Source organism: Plodia interpunctella, chromosome Z (assembly GCF_027563975.2).
Source record: "Plodia interpunctella isolate USDA-ARS_2022_Savannah chromosome Z, ilPloInte3.2, whole genome shotgun sequence".
Lineage (NCBI taxonomy): Eukaryota > Metazoa > Arthropoda > Insecta > Lepidoptera > Pyralidae > Plodia > Plodia interpunctella.
In genome coordinates, this window is record NC_071324.2 from 9,850,632 (window position 1) to 9,864,734 (window position 14,103).

A 14,103-nucleotide genomic window follows, 5' to 3' on the forward strand; every position below is an offset into this window, starting at 1 on the left:
ATTTTTTTGAAGAATTATTTAATGACTTTAAACAAGAAATTGTTTTTTTAGGGTCGTTTGTCACGGCTTTTAGAATATGGATACATTTACAATTTGTTTATGTGTAATGTAGAAATTAAAAAAAATATAATAAAAGCGCGACATGTCCCAAATAAATGTCGCGTATAAATATAACAAGTGTTAATATATTGAAAAGATAAATAAAGTTTTGTGTATACATGAAATAAATGTAAATCAACTTACCGTGCACATGCGTTTCTAGTTCAGATATGTAAACATTGTCTTGATTTTCATCATTTACTACGGCTTTACTTGTTTGTAGCGATGAATGAGTATCCGGAATTGGAGTTGATTGTTCGCCTACAAATTCAGACGTAACTTCTAATACATTTGAGATTGTTATGGACGATCTCGATACTTGTTCTTTTGGTTTTGAAATATTTAGATCTTTTTCGTGTTGTAATATCGTATTATCCGTAATTATCAAGGGTATTATGTTTTCAGACGCGATTGAAGGAATCTTACTTTGTGTATTGTGTTTTATCAGTTCATCTGTATAATTTTGCGGAATATTTTCAGTACATTGTACGTGTGTTAATAATGATACTGTCATTTCTGCTTTGGCAGTTTGATCTTTATGTAGCGGTAAATCATCTTGTGTATCATTATGTGTAATTTCGTATATTTTAAGTCCTTCCATTGTATTAATTTTCTGTTGAGCATTTTCCATTTTCAGTGTCTTAGTAAAATCTGTTACTATTTCATTTTCATGCACAAATACTTCTGATTGGTTTAAAGAACTTATTTCAATGGGATTAGCTAAAATATTTGTTGCATTAATATTAGTTTCATTTATTTGTGTAGTGTTCTCGCCAATAATAACTTCCGTCTGTTCTATGGGCTTTATGTCTATAATATGTTGTGTTATTTGTTTTGTTAAATTACCTTCTTCAGCGTCCTTTAGGTCTGTTGATACCTCATCAGTTACATTTTCTGTTACAATGTAGCTTTTATGTGGTTCAATTTCCATGACAGCCTGCTTGGTTTCTGTTGCAGATAAATCCGGCAAATCTCTAATAGATTCTAATATATCCGGCTTTGATTTCAATATTTCTTGGGAAACAATGTGACCTGCCTGAGCTTTTTCTGTTTTATCTGTATTTTTTTCCGAAAATGGTTCTGATTCTTCTGCTATTACTATTATTGTCTGTTCCAAAGGGGTTGTTACATCGATAATCTGTTTTTCAGCTTTTTTCTCATGTGTTTCTTCGACATGCATTGTATTAGAAACTTCTTGTGTAATATTTTCAGATGTAATGTAGCTTCTTTGAAGCTCTATGTCATATTTTATTGTATTTTCATCTGGTTTATAATCTACTTGTAATTGAGTGGTGCTTTCAATAACTTGTGGTTGTGTACTAATTATTTCTTCTATAGTTGTTTGCTTTGACGATGCTTTGTCATTCTTGACTAAATATTTTGAAAACTCTTCAGGATGTTCTTCTGTTACTACTTCTATTTGTTCTATAGATTTTAAATCTACCAAATCTGCATTAGCTTTTATTAAATCTGGTTTAAATTTGGTGTTGAACGTACCAACACTCTCAATCACTTCTTGTTGTTGGTTATGAAGAGCTTCGATAACTGTTTCAGTTTTATTTGCTTTTTCTTCTGATATTGAGATAGATTTAGGAAGATCTGTACCGTCTTCTAACAGAATAGTTTCACTTGTAACAATGTGTTGAATTGTACTTACATCAACATTTTGATTTTCCATGACAGGTCTATATTCAGGTTCAAACTGTTCCTCTCTTTCTTTTACTGAAGTATCAGTTACAGTTACATGTTGTTTGCATTCGATGAAAATATCTGCATGTTGGGTTTTGAAGTCAGAGACAGCTGACAAAAGCCCTTGACTATCATTTAAAATAGTTTCGTCTACTGTGATACTGGAATGTAGGGACATACTATGAGTTGGCTCGATTTTCTTTAACGATGATTTTGTATCTAAAGATTTATGATATGACCCTTCTACTTCGGATGGCGTTACTTCAGTAATACCAACATAATAATTTTTCTCAAAGTCAGATTTTAATGTTTCCTTTTTTACACCGGGACTATCTTTTAATAGTGCTTCAGTTTCACTTAATATTACCTCTGTGATATCTAAAGATTTTAGTTCTTCTATATTTTGTTTAGAGCACTTTTCAGACGGTATTATACTCATAAGTGTGTCTTCTACTTCTCCTACAAACGGAACGGAGCTTTCAACTGCTTCCTGTATACCATGCGTTTTTATCGCACTAGTAACATTTGAACCTGAAACGTGCAATTCTTCAATTTCTTGATTTAACGTGACTTCAGTATTTAATAATGGGTGTTGTTCTTTAATCGTTGGATGGGCGTATGAGTGTGGAATGTCAAATGCCTTTTCAACTTGTTTTTCTTTTTCGTTTGTTTGAATTTGAATTATTTCTTTGGCAGAAGCTGCTATTAATTGATATGTTGCTTCTTGATAATTTTCAGTCTGAATAGGTAAATCAAATTCTTTTTCATTAAACAATATTTCTGTACTTTGTAAATGCGTTTTGTATTCTCCTTGTGATATCGTTGCTTCTGAAGTCTTAATTTTTTTGTCTTTATAATCACTTGCATCGCTTGCAGTTATTATTTCTGTGTCTATTGTACTATTCAGAGGCACTATTTCTACAACTGCATCTTTCGATTGAGGTAAGAATGTGCTAGTGAGTTCTTTTTCTTGATCTATTGTTTGTGTAGAGCTGGTAATAATAGCTTCTGTTTCAATATATTCAATAATACCCCGTGATTTTAAAGTGGTTTGCTCTTCTATGGCAGTTTCCATCTCCCCTGGAGTTATTTCCATTTGTTCAAATGTAATATTAGCTATGGGAGATATTTTTGACGTTTGTACGTTAGGTGCCTCTTCCTGTATTTCAGAAATAGATTGGTTGGGAAGAACCTCTTCTACACGAGCAGTTTTACCGTACACTTCGTCAAATTTGGGCAAAGCTTTTTTGTAAATTAATTTAGCTTGTTCGACGTTTTCTGCATTTTCGTCATGTGTAATCGTTTCTGTGGTTTCTATGCCATGCTGTGTTAACATATTAATTGCTGCTACTACTTTTTCTGGCATAGATGGTAAACTTAACTCATTTTCACTTTCAATAGTTATCTTTTCCGCAAGTTCTGGTGCATGAAGTCCAAATACTGAGATTGTTGGTATTACTTGATTATTTGTTGATTCTTTTGTTATAATACCCTCAGCAGAATGCACTATAGTTTCATGTTGAGTTATCGCTTCTTTAATGATATTATCTTTGTTTTCTTTTGCATGTGACAAAACACGAGAAGTATCGAAGTTGGCAGGTAATATTTCGTGTTTATTTTCTTCTACTATAATAGCTTGAGATAAATCAATATTTACAACTGCTGAGATGGTATTGGGTAAAATATTTGATTCTAATAATCCCTCTCTTTCTCTGATGTTGGCTGTACTTACAATAAGTTCTTTATGAGCTACATTTTGTACATTAGCAGTTTTAGTTTGATTTTTCATATCATTAGCTGTTTCAGTATAGCCTATACTCGAATCCGCTATTAATTCCAATGATATTGCTACTTGATGGCCAGTGATATCTGCAGATGCCATCATTGTTTCTGGTAGTTTTTGTAACTCATAATCCCGTTCCTTTTCGTGTTGTATAATATCTGTTACCTTTATTGTATCTTGTAATGGTATAATTTCAGGTGTTAGTGATTTTAAATCCGGTTTGATTTCTTTTTGGAATGTTGACTGACTGTCAAGACTTTTGTTTTCAGTGACTTGAAGTGAGGTCATAATATTGGATGTTATGTTAGCTTCTTCATAATTTGGTGACAATAAGTTTAATTGATTTAAACTATCACCTGCATTAACTTCTGACACAAGAGCTAACTTGTAATTGGTATCAATATCAAGCATTGCGCAGGTACCTTCCCTTGCTTTATCTACTTCAAATATTTCTTCATTTACACTAGGTATTACTTCAATTACATTTAAACTTTCTTTTCCTATAATATGTGTTGCAGCCCTTATTTGAGGAGTTTGGGATTCATTTAACTGTTGTAATTGTTCTTGAACAGTGGTTTGAAGGATGGTTATTTCTTTTTGTAGATCTCTTTGTTCTAAAGCAGTTTCTGTTAAGTTTTCAGAAGGTTTTAAATATTCTACTTGATCTGCGGTATTAACTTCTTCAGAGATTGGAGATTTCAGATGGTGTGTTGGGCATGGTTTGGCACTTAACAAATCTGGAATTCTGTTTGGAATAAACTGATTCTCAAATTCTGAAAGTTCTGTTTCAGATACATTTAATGAAATGTTAGGCACCAAAGAAGTTGTTATATTTTCGCCTTTTTTTGTCGAGTAGTTTTCATGAATCTCTTGATCGTGCACCACTGTTGATGTGACTATTTTTGCATTAGTTGTTATTATAGTTTCTGTAGCTAATTCATCTGTTCTATTTTCTTTAATATTCAGCTCATCTGTAGATGTTAACTGCATAGTTTCTGTTGTAACTATTGGTTCAATAGATTTCACATCAAAACTGGCAGTGGCGTCTTGTCTATCTTCTTTTATAATTAGTTCATTTTCACTTTCATTTATTTGGACTTCTTCAGTAATGTGTTTATCTAGTAAAGAAACTGCTATCTCAGCTTGTGTGCCAAGTACACATTTAGATTCCTCAAAACTGGATTCTGACTCTTGTATATTTGTCTCTAAATTAAATTTATGTTGGTGCTCATTAACAGATATTATTGCCTTTTTGGTTGCCAGCTGTTCCGGGATAAACTCCGATTCTTTAATTTGTGACGTAGTTATAGAATTGTTTAAACTGGTAAATAACATAAGATCTTTTTCGACGGTTATTTCAGTTGGCAATTCTAAAACCGGTAGTTCAACTTCTTTTTCGTGGTATTCTTTCGTTGATATAACTAAACTATCTTTTGAAGTAATATCTAATTGTGCTTCTTGCGTTGGAGGTAATTTTAAGGCAGATAAAATACCTTCTTTTTCTTTTACGTCGTGAATTTCTGTCACTATTTGATTTGAAACCAAAACATCTTTTCTTGCCATTTCTGTAGGCACGATTAGTTCAGGGTAATATTTTCCCGATTTATCTTCGACAAAAACTTCTCCTACTTCAAGAGATTCTAACAGATTAAAATTTATTTTTGATGTCGCTTGTTTTTCTCTTTCTTTATTTTCTACTTCTGATTCTTTTATCTCTTCTTGCACTTCCGTAACGTTTATACCCATTAAAGGATTAATACCTACTGACGCATTAGATCCTTTGAGCGGATGTGTTTCAAATGGGGATTCTCTTAATGTTGTTATGTGCTCGGATACTGTTAGAGCATCTTTTAGAATTACAGCTGACTTTGCATTTTCTAAACATTGTTCTTCTTTTTTTATATTAGCAACACTTATATTAGTTTCAATTTCAGAAGTCAAAATACCTTCTGCTGGAACGATAGTTTCATTGGCTTTTGTTACTGTCTTATTTTTCTTTGGATGAAATTCTTCTAGTGCATTGCTAACCTCTACTTCTGTTACTATTATTGGTTCTATACTAGCCGCTGGTGATGGTCTTATAAGAATTTTATTGTTTTCTTTAACTAACAAAGGCGTTTCTTTTTCTTGAGTTTGATTATCATCGCTAATTAATGGATAATTCGCGTCTATTCTGATTTTAGCTATTGTATTATCAACCTTATCAGAAATTATTTGAGAGGTTTGGCTAGCTGCTACCACTTCAATATTACTCTGATGAACATCAGTCGGTATTGTTGATAAGTATAGTAAAGGCTCCGTATCGAACATACTAGTTTCACCTTCTTCAAGAATTTCTATTTTCTCATTAGGATGTTGTGCTTTTAACATTTTCACCGACTCTGTTGTAATTTCTTCCACTAGGAATTCGTCGTATTTCTCTTTTACTTGTTTTTTGCCTTTGGACATTCTTTTCTCTTTGGCATCTGTGAAACCACAGTAACATTGAGGTAATACTTACTAAAATAATACATTCTTCACAGTTATTAAAGCTTCTTTGTCAAACAATACGCGTAGGCGAAGCTCATTGTTATTCGACACTATAACTACAGTTTATGATACCACTAGTGTACCGTCAGTTTAGATTTGCACTTGCAGTGTTTAGAAAGAATAAGTCAAAGGAATAAAGTAGTAGTATAAAAGCGTACTTACTTGCTTGTTTACAGCCATTCCATAATAATAATTTGTTAAATTAAGCACACACTTTGTAAGCCAAACGAGAAAATCGCTAATGTTTGGAAGAGGCATAATCTTTATAGCGGTGGTATATGTACATACATATACATCACAATGTCCTAATTTTGTGTTTACACAAACACAAAATCAGGAAACAAATTTATCTTTAAATAATAATTCGAGAACCACCATTTTCATATAGAATAGGATTTTGCTATTATTTATATTTGACGAAAATTAACCGACATGACAAAATCCAAGGAACGCGTAATTTACTGTCTGATAGAGTTACATGATATTCATCTCAACTTGATACATTGACATGCTCCTGAGAAAAAGGATATTGACAAGCGGACAAAGCGGACATTTGGAGGTTAACCGAAAAGCTTTTATAACCTTCCGAGCACGCTTGCCGTGACTGTTATGCCGTGTGATTATTATAATAATTGATTTCGGTTACAAACCAATTGATTTCACCAATATGTTTGGATCGCGTATACAAAAACGCAGTATGGAATCATAAGTTTCAAGTATAGACAAAAAAAAATGCGTTTATATTTCTGCAATTTAATAATTTTTTTTTTCATTTATGTCCTGATGATGTGACATTGAGCATTATAATCAAGGCTGCCCAAAGGCCAAAATTCAATTCAATTCGTTTATTTCGTGAACACAGGTGCCAAAACAGACAAAAAAAAAACGAATATAAACGACGGATGAGTGTAACCAAATGATAGAAGATACAATTTCTCTATCCAATCCGGCTAATCTAAAGTTGATTAATAGTAGTCTATGTAGATTAGGCCGGGCACATTATGTGGGATAAAAATGTCAGCACTTTTTCTCGTTTCTTTAATATATTTAATAGAATACACATCATCTCTTCAATGTGGTGAAATGGAAGCTATGATGGGATCTATAGCATTTTATGTCTACGGAATTTATTATGTGAACTCGTTTACACAAGCTAAAACGGCAGAAGTCAGGCTGCGTTTAGCCATTGTTGGTGAAATGCAAACTGGCACTCTGAATTCGGTTTTTTGGTTAAACCAAGTTTAGTTCAACGTTAAAATCGGCCTTAAGTACCTAGTATAAATAAATACTTTAGCAATGGCAAACCTAATTAGTCTGGTGAGTTGGTCGCTGCTGTCGAATAAATTTGACAACAATGACCGTTCCTATATTATATAACATTTTATACGGATTTAAATTTCATTTCTTTTCAATTTCTCTAGCTTTGTTACTTGTGCAAAGCGAAAGCGGTTAGTTAGCGTTATCAATTTATGTAAGTACTTATTGTTCTTTAGATAAAAAGATAAATAAATACTGATAAAAAAATCATAATAATTCAAATATTTTTGAACTTAATGTTTAAGAAATGTAACTTTAATTTAAAGCACATAGTGCACTCACCTTCTATCTGTGTTTCTTCAGTTAGCTTTTTTGTTGTATCTAAAAATAAAATATACCAAAACTGAACTTTCACATTCAAATCATTTAAAATTAAATAAAATTATTTAACTATTCTCCTAATCTATCCTATAAGTTATGTTTTCGCGGCTTCGCTCACGTGATTTCCCACGGGAGCAGTTATGTTTCCGAGATGAAAGGTACCCTATATCCTTCTCCGTACGTCAAACTACATGTATCCAATTCAAGAAGATTGGTTGAGTAGATAACGTGTGAAGAGATAACTAATAGGTAAGTGATAGTTTTTTCTGCAAAACAACTATTGTTCCCGTGGGATTTACGAAAAACTTGTATACTAATATAGGTGGCGCTAAATGCTAATAAAATAAACTTTGCAATAAAAACACTAGATGACGCTGTGTGTATTTTAAATGCGTTATGAATATTTTAACTATCCCAATCCCATTTTAATACGAAGAAAAAACTGTTTCCGAGACATTTAAGCGGGCGAAGCCGAGGGTAAACACTAGTATTACTAAAAAATGCAGAAAGTATTTTTTCATAAGCAGCATATTGTTTTAAGTCGACTTTTCTTAATTTACATCCTAGCATAATGGTATTACCTTTTTTTACTTCAGTTATATGTGTTTCTGCTAGTTGTTCAGTTGCGGATTCCACTATTACCTGAAATAATTTTGTATAAAAATGTTATTTACTAAATACTTACATATTATTCATGTAAATTTTGATTGTAATTTACGATTGTCAGAAAATATCAATTATGCACACAGACATGAAGACTTATAAACCTAACATACCCAATAAAACTTAGCGCTACTCACCTCATGTGCTTCTCTTTGTTCCCAGGATCGAGGTTTGAAATCTTCCGGGTAGAAATGAGCGATTACCTCTTCGACTGAAGTATGTTTCATTTCAACCATTTTCAAGAACGCCCGGAAACCGACTTTTGCTGCAATCACATCTTCATCTTGTGTCGTCTCTTCCGTAAGTACTTCCGTAATAAGTGGCCCATGTCCTTGCCGTTCCACTAACTGAACTAATGCTGATTGTGATTGAGGTACGCGTAAAGCTGGGAAATACTCAGAATCGTATAAACTCTCTATTTGTTCTGTAGTTACACCACGTCTCAACATGTAGCCGATTTTAGCTAACTCTCTCAATGGTGATTCACCCGGGCCGAACTCTTTTGCATTAATCACCTCAAGTAATTCATTTATTTCAGCAACTACATTCGAATCCTTGTCTACCATTTTAATTATGCCTTTTTGTTTCTCATACGGAGTCTCGTGGAATGCCTCTACAGTTTCTTCTTTCAATTGTTGGGAAGATACTAAATACTCATTTGGCGTTACCACTGGTTCTCCTTTGCCTGCCTTTGGTTTTGGTTTTTCCTTTTTATCTACTTTTTTATATGATGCAACATCCTGCGTTTCCACAGATTCAGCTTGATTGACTGATATCTTTGCTTTATCTTTTTGAACTTTCTTTATGGGTGCTGGTTCATCCATCACCTGAATTTCTTCAATAACCGCTGCAGATTCATAGTTTCCTTCTATTTTTTCTTTTACCTTTTCTTTAACTATTGTTTCTTTTTCGAGTTGGGTGATTTTTTCAGACTTCACTTTTTCTTTTACTTCTTTCACTTTCTTTATTTTCTCTCCTGTTTTGAAAACTTGTAATTTAGCCTTGGTCAAAGCCATGCCAATTTCACTTACAGCTTTACATGTATAAGTACCTTCCGATTCTTTGACGACGTTTTTTATTGTACACGATGTCCGGTTATCTTTATTTTCAATAACATGACGTTCATCGCTTCTTATTACTTTATCATCTTTATACCACAAAATTTCTGGAAAGAGGAATTGAAACGTAAACATCGATTTTTAAATCAAAAATGTTGTTTTGTTGAGCAATATCGAGAGGATCTACAATATCAGAAATGAACTCTTTTACCTGGAATTGGGTTACCGCTATAAATAGCCTCAAATATAACTGTTTCCTCTTCATGAACTCGTTCAGGCATAATATCTTTGACAAATGTCGGCACTGATTGTGTCGCTGCAATTTTTTCAAAATAAATTACATTCAGTTACGTGAATATACATTGTTTTTAAATATTTTTTGTGACTAATTGCGTTTTTCAATGTTCTGTACCTCAAAAAGTAAAAACTGATTTCTTACAAGCTCCCTTAGTTGTCTGTGTGTCAGTCTGTCAGTCAAGGCCCTCATGAACGAGTAGAAGTGAAATCAAATTTATACAAAATAAGTAATTGATACAACTCCTTTAGCTATAAAAAGTCTAAATTGCAGGTCAAAGCTATCCAAAGTGATGACCGCATTTGTCTATTTTTTGCGATTTCTGATGTCAGTCCGTCAGTCAAGGTCCTCATGAACGAGTAGAAGTGAAATCAAATTTATACAAAATAAATAATTGATACAACTACTTTAGCTATAAAAAGTCTAAATTGCAGGTCAAAGCTATCCAAAGTGATGACCGCATTTGTCTATTTTTTGCGATTTCTGAATGAAAGTCACACTTGACCGGTTTATTTATATGTACTACCTTTTAAAGCAGCTTGTAATTCTTCCATGTGGGTTACCCATTCGGGTTTTCTGTACTCTTTAGTGCCGATTATACCTAAAATCATACATGAAAATAATATTAATTTCAATTTTTTTATGTTATACTGTAAAATAGTTGTATTCCTTTCAGTCTGTGGTCTGTAGTGTTTATTTATGGGTGTATTATATAATATGTCACAATGTGCTGTATTGCAGAATTTCTTTAAAATAGTTTTAAATTCTTTGACGACTTAAGGGTTTTTGGAAGGGAAATGGGGTACTTATATAAATTTTCATTTTGAAACATATCCATATAACTCCAACGAAGTGACTTGCAGAAGCAGCTGAAATCATACGGTTATTTGTGATTAGTTAATGTTATTGGTTAGTTATTTCTTACCCCTCATATTTTCCCATTGTTGGTTCTTAACAGTATAAAATAAAGAGGAACCATTTTCCTAAATTACCTATAGGAAATTAACTTTCCAAGGATTAACCATCAAAACATTGTGGTTTGGAACTAAAATGTACCTCAAAAGTACTAGAATTTAAAACGAGACTCACTTTCCACGGACAATGCTGCAATAGTAGATGTTACACCTAGGGGATTGAATGCTTCGAATTTAATTTCACCGGTGTCGTCTTGATAAACCTCGGGAATGATTAAAATTGATGTTCCATCTTCTATTTCTTCTATTTGATATTCTTGAGAATGTTTTATTTCTATTCCGTGCTTTAACCATCGAATTTGCGGTTTCGGAATACCTATTGCTTTTGCTTCCAACCTACAAAAGGTTACAAACATCATACTTAACTACATGCATTAATAATAAATAAAATATTGGGAAAATTTTTGCACAATTAATGTATGATATTTCTGAATAAATGTGAATTTGTATTTTGTGTTATTTTGTTCCGGATGTAATTTTTTGTTTTTTTGACGTTTCTATTTATTGTTCGTAAAATACTTATGATTAAAAATCTCCTATCTGGGGGCACGGCAGTACCTCCGCCGAGTCCTTTTCTCGAAGCATTTCAGGCCATTTTAGTTCCGAAAATGTGTGTATGTTCACGCAAAATCTATTGGACGGTTTGTTATGAATATTTGGTACACGGGTAGAATATAAGCTGGAATAATACATAGGGTGCTTTTTATGTATGTATATGTATATAATAAAATTAGGACTATCTATAAAAATAAATGACATCCCATAAAAAACTATACTTAAAAAAACAAGTCTCGCAACGCAATTTTTCTACCGTTTAAGTTGTAAGATCCATGTAATACCAAGTCGGTTATTAATTTATTCAGTCCCTACTTAAGGAACCTTCTGTCTTAAGAGTTGCTACGTATTAGCTAACAATATCCTGTAGTGACCATATCAATATCTATTAAAAATCTTTTATATTTTAAATAAATAAATTGACTTTGCAATCGCATTAAATAATCTAATTTGATATAATATATATGGTGTTTTCATGCGATGGCCTAAAGAATTTATTTATTAGTCAGTCTTTGAGCAAAATGAGTACCTTGTAAGTTCGCCTTCAGTGGTAGTAATAACTGTAGGCAAAGCTTTTACTATACGAGGGGCAAATTCCTCTAGGTCGCTGGTTCTCTGCAAATGTAACAATTAGTTCATCAAACAAATTATTCATAAAAAATATCTTGTACTGGATCCATGTAATCTAGGCTTAAGGTATTTTGGTAGTTACTTTTTATATAATATACCTACCTCATCGCTCAATATATCTTCTTCTGATGCACTCGGAACATATTCGTAAGCTGGAAAATAATTCAAGTGCTGAGATTTTCAAATAAAAGTTTGTCTATCACTATGGAGTCAAATAGGATATAAATGATTATCTTAATATATATCGTAACTTATCATGCATAAAATATTTTAAAAAATATAATTAATTATGAACTTGTCCTTAGAACGCTTTAAGGACCTACGCTGTTAACATTCAATAAGCTCTATCACAAGCGTTTTATTTTTCATATAAACAAAATTTTAATTGAAAAAAAAAATCTGATTTTAGTTCTCGCAATTATAACCTGTGCGTAACAAACATTTTAAAATGGTGGTGTATAAAAGCAATAAATGAGCAATTCATGTCTTCTAAAACTGTGTGATGGTTACAATTACGTATCTCAATTTCTTAGCCGAGTGTTATTTTTGAGTTTATAACAAAATGACATGGAAGCAAATGCTCCACAGTTCCAATCAAATTCCAGAAATATAATTCTTAAATATATGAACTACAGATGTATGGCAAGTGTAAATAAGTAGGTGTAAGAAATATGAGTTAGATATCTATAGTGAAAAAAATGTCAATCCGACATTCCTGAGTCTTTCCTCCGTTCATGCAGCTCATGCAACCATGAAAACAGAATCTACATATTTTTCTACCTTCCACATTCAAAATACATTCGTTATCACAGCTTCCAAATTCGTTTGTTGCTATGCAAGAATATGTTCCTGACATTTCAGGAAAAGCTTCTTTTATACATAATTCGCATAAACCCGATTCCTGTCTCGCAAATGTTATATCTCTCGCTTGATTAATTATTTTTCCATTATGCGCCCATTCTATTTTTGGCCTCGGTTCGCCCTTGACTTCACATGAAAGTACTATAGTCTCTCCGTCCATTACAGTTGTTGATACCAAAGTCTTGGTAAAAGAAGGTGGCTTCCCAGCTATATTTTTTTCTTTTTTTAACATAATTATTGATGCAGAACTTGATACAGATCCTGCAAAGTTTTCTGCTCTGCAAGTAATAACTCCTGCCAGTTCGTTACTAATATTTTCAATGCAGAGACTTGATATGTTATCTCTATTCGTTACATATAAATTCTTTAACTTATTTTCTTTTGCATACGATATCACCTCTTTAGTGTCTATGAACCACTGAAACGAAGCGTTTGGACTAGAAATAACTTCTGTTTCTAATAATATAATTTCACCTATGTATGCTTCTGTTGGTCTAAGAGGTCTTACAAATACAGGCGGTAAAATTTGATCTTCGTTTTTAGATTTTATTAATTTTACAGTACTTGCGGACTTAGCAATCACATTATTCCTTTCAATAACCACTTCATATTTCCCAACCTTTTTCTTATCTGCATTATGTATTTTTAAAAGTGATTCGCCATTTTTTATTATAATTTCACAGTCGTCATTTGGTTCGACGATTTTATTATTACAATACCACGTCACTTTATCGTTCTCTTTGTTATCGAATGAGACAACTATATCAAAATCAGATGTTTCAAATACATTCATTGCTTTTATGGGTTTTAAAATGATTGGTCCAACTTCTGCAAAATATCGCATAGTTAAAAGAAACACTTGTTTCATACATTCAAATATCTATATTATATCGTTGCACAAAAACCAGTGATAAAAGCGAAAACTAAAAACGTTTCAACTTAATATAATAAATAATATTTTTAAATATATGAATTAATTTATTTTAGATAAAACTATTTGAGAAAAAACACACATTTTTCTCAAATAGTTTTATAAAAGAGATAAATTGATAAAAGAGATAAATTTATGATCTTTGTTATAATTCATAAATTTAATTTCATTCATTTCAGTCGTAAAAAAGTTTTCGAACAAAGAAACAAAACTAAGATATTACTCAAACGTGACGTCACATTAATATCATTTAGTATGGAACATTTTGACGAGTCCAAAAATGTGAGATTTTATTTTTGTCACATCTTTGAAGAAAGCTTTGCCATTATCACAGTATTTTTTCACTGGTGTCTATTAGTATAAGGGCCTTCGAATAGTCACTAAAATAAAAATTTGTC

General features: G+C 32.2%; 1 protein-coding gene across 1 annotated transcript in view; it reads right to left on the bottom strand.

Moving 5' to 3' along the window:
* Nucleotides 1–14,103, bottom strand: part of sls (sallimus) — a 101,312-nt gene that overhangs the window by 42,688 nt on the left and 44,521 nt on the right. The window contains exons 23-32 of the mRNA XM_064437024.1: nucleotides 12,694–13,602; nucleotides 12,016–12,065; nucleotides 11,813–11,898; nucleotides 10,844–11,064; nucleotides 10,281–10,355; nucleotides 9,671–9,775; nucleotides 8,539–9,566; nucleotides 8,320–8,380; nucleotides 7,700–7,738; nucleotides 244–6,036 (exon numbers count right to left, since the gene is read on the bottom strand). Coding sequence (XP_064293094.1) covers nucleotides 244–6,036; nucleotides 7,700–7,738; nucleotides 8,320–8,380; nucleotides 8,539–9,566; nucleotides 9,671–9,775; nucleotides 10,281–10,355; nucleotides 10,844–11,064; nucleotides 11,813–11,898; nucleotides 12,016–12,065; nucleotides 12,694–13,602 — 8,367 coding nt within the window. The remainder of the gene's footprint in view (nucleotides 1–243; nucleotides 6,037–7,699; nucleotides 7,739–8,319; nucleotides 8,381–8,538; nucleotides 9,567–9,670; nucleotides 9,776–10,280; nucleotides 10,356–10,843; nucleotides 11,065–11,812; nucleotides 11,899–12,015; nucleotides 12,066–12,693; nucleotides 13,603–14,103) is intronic.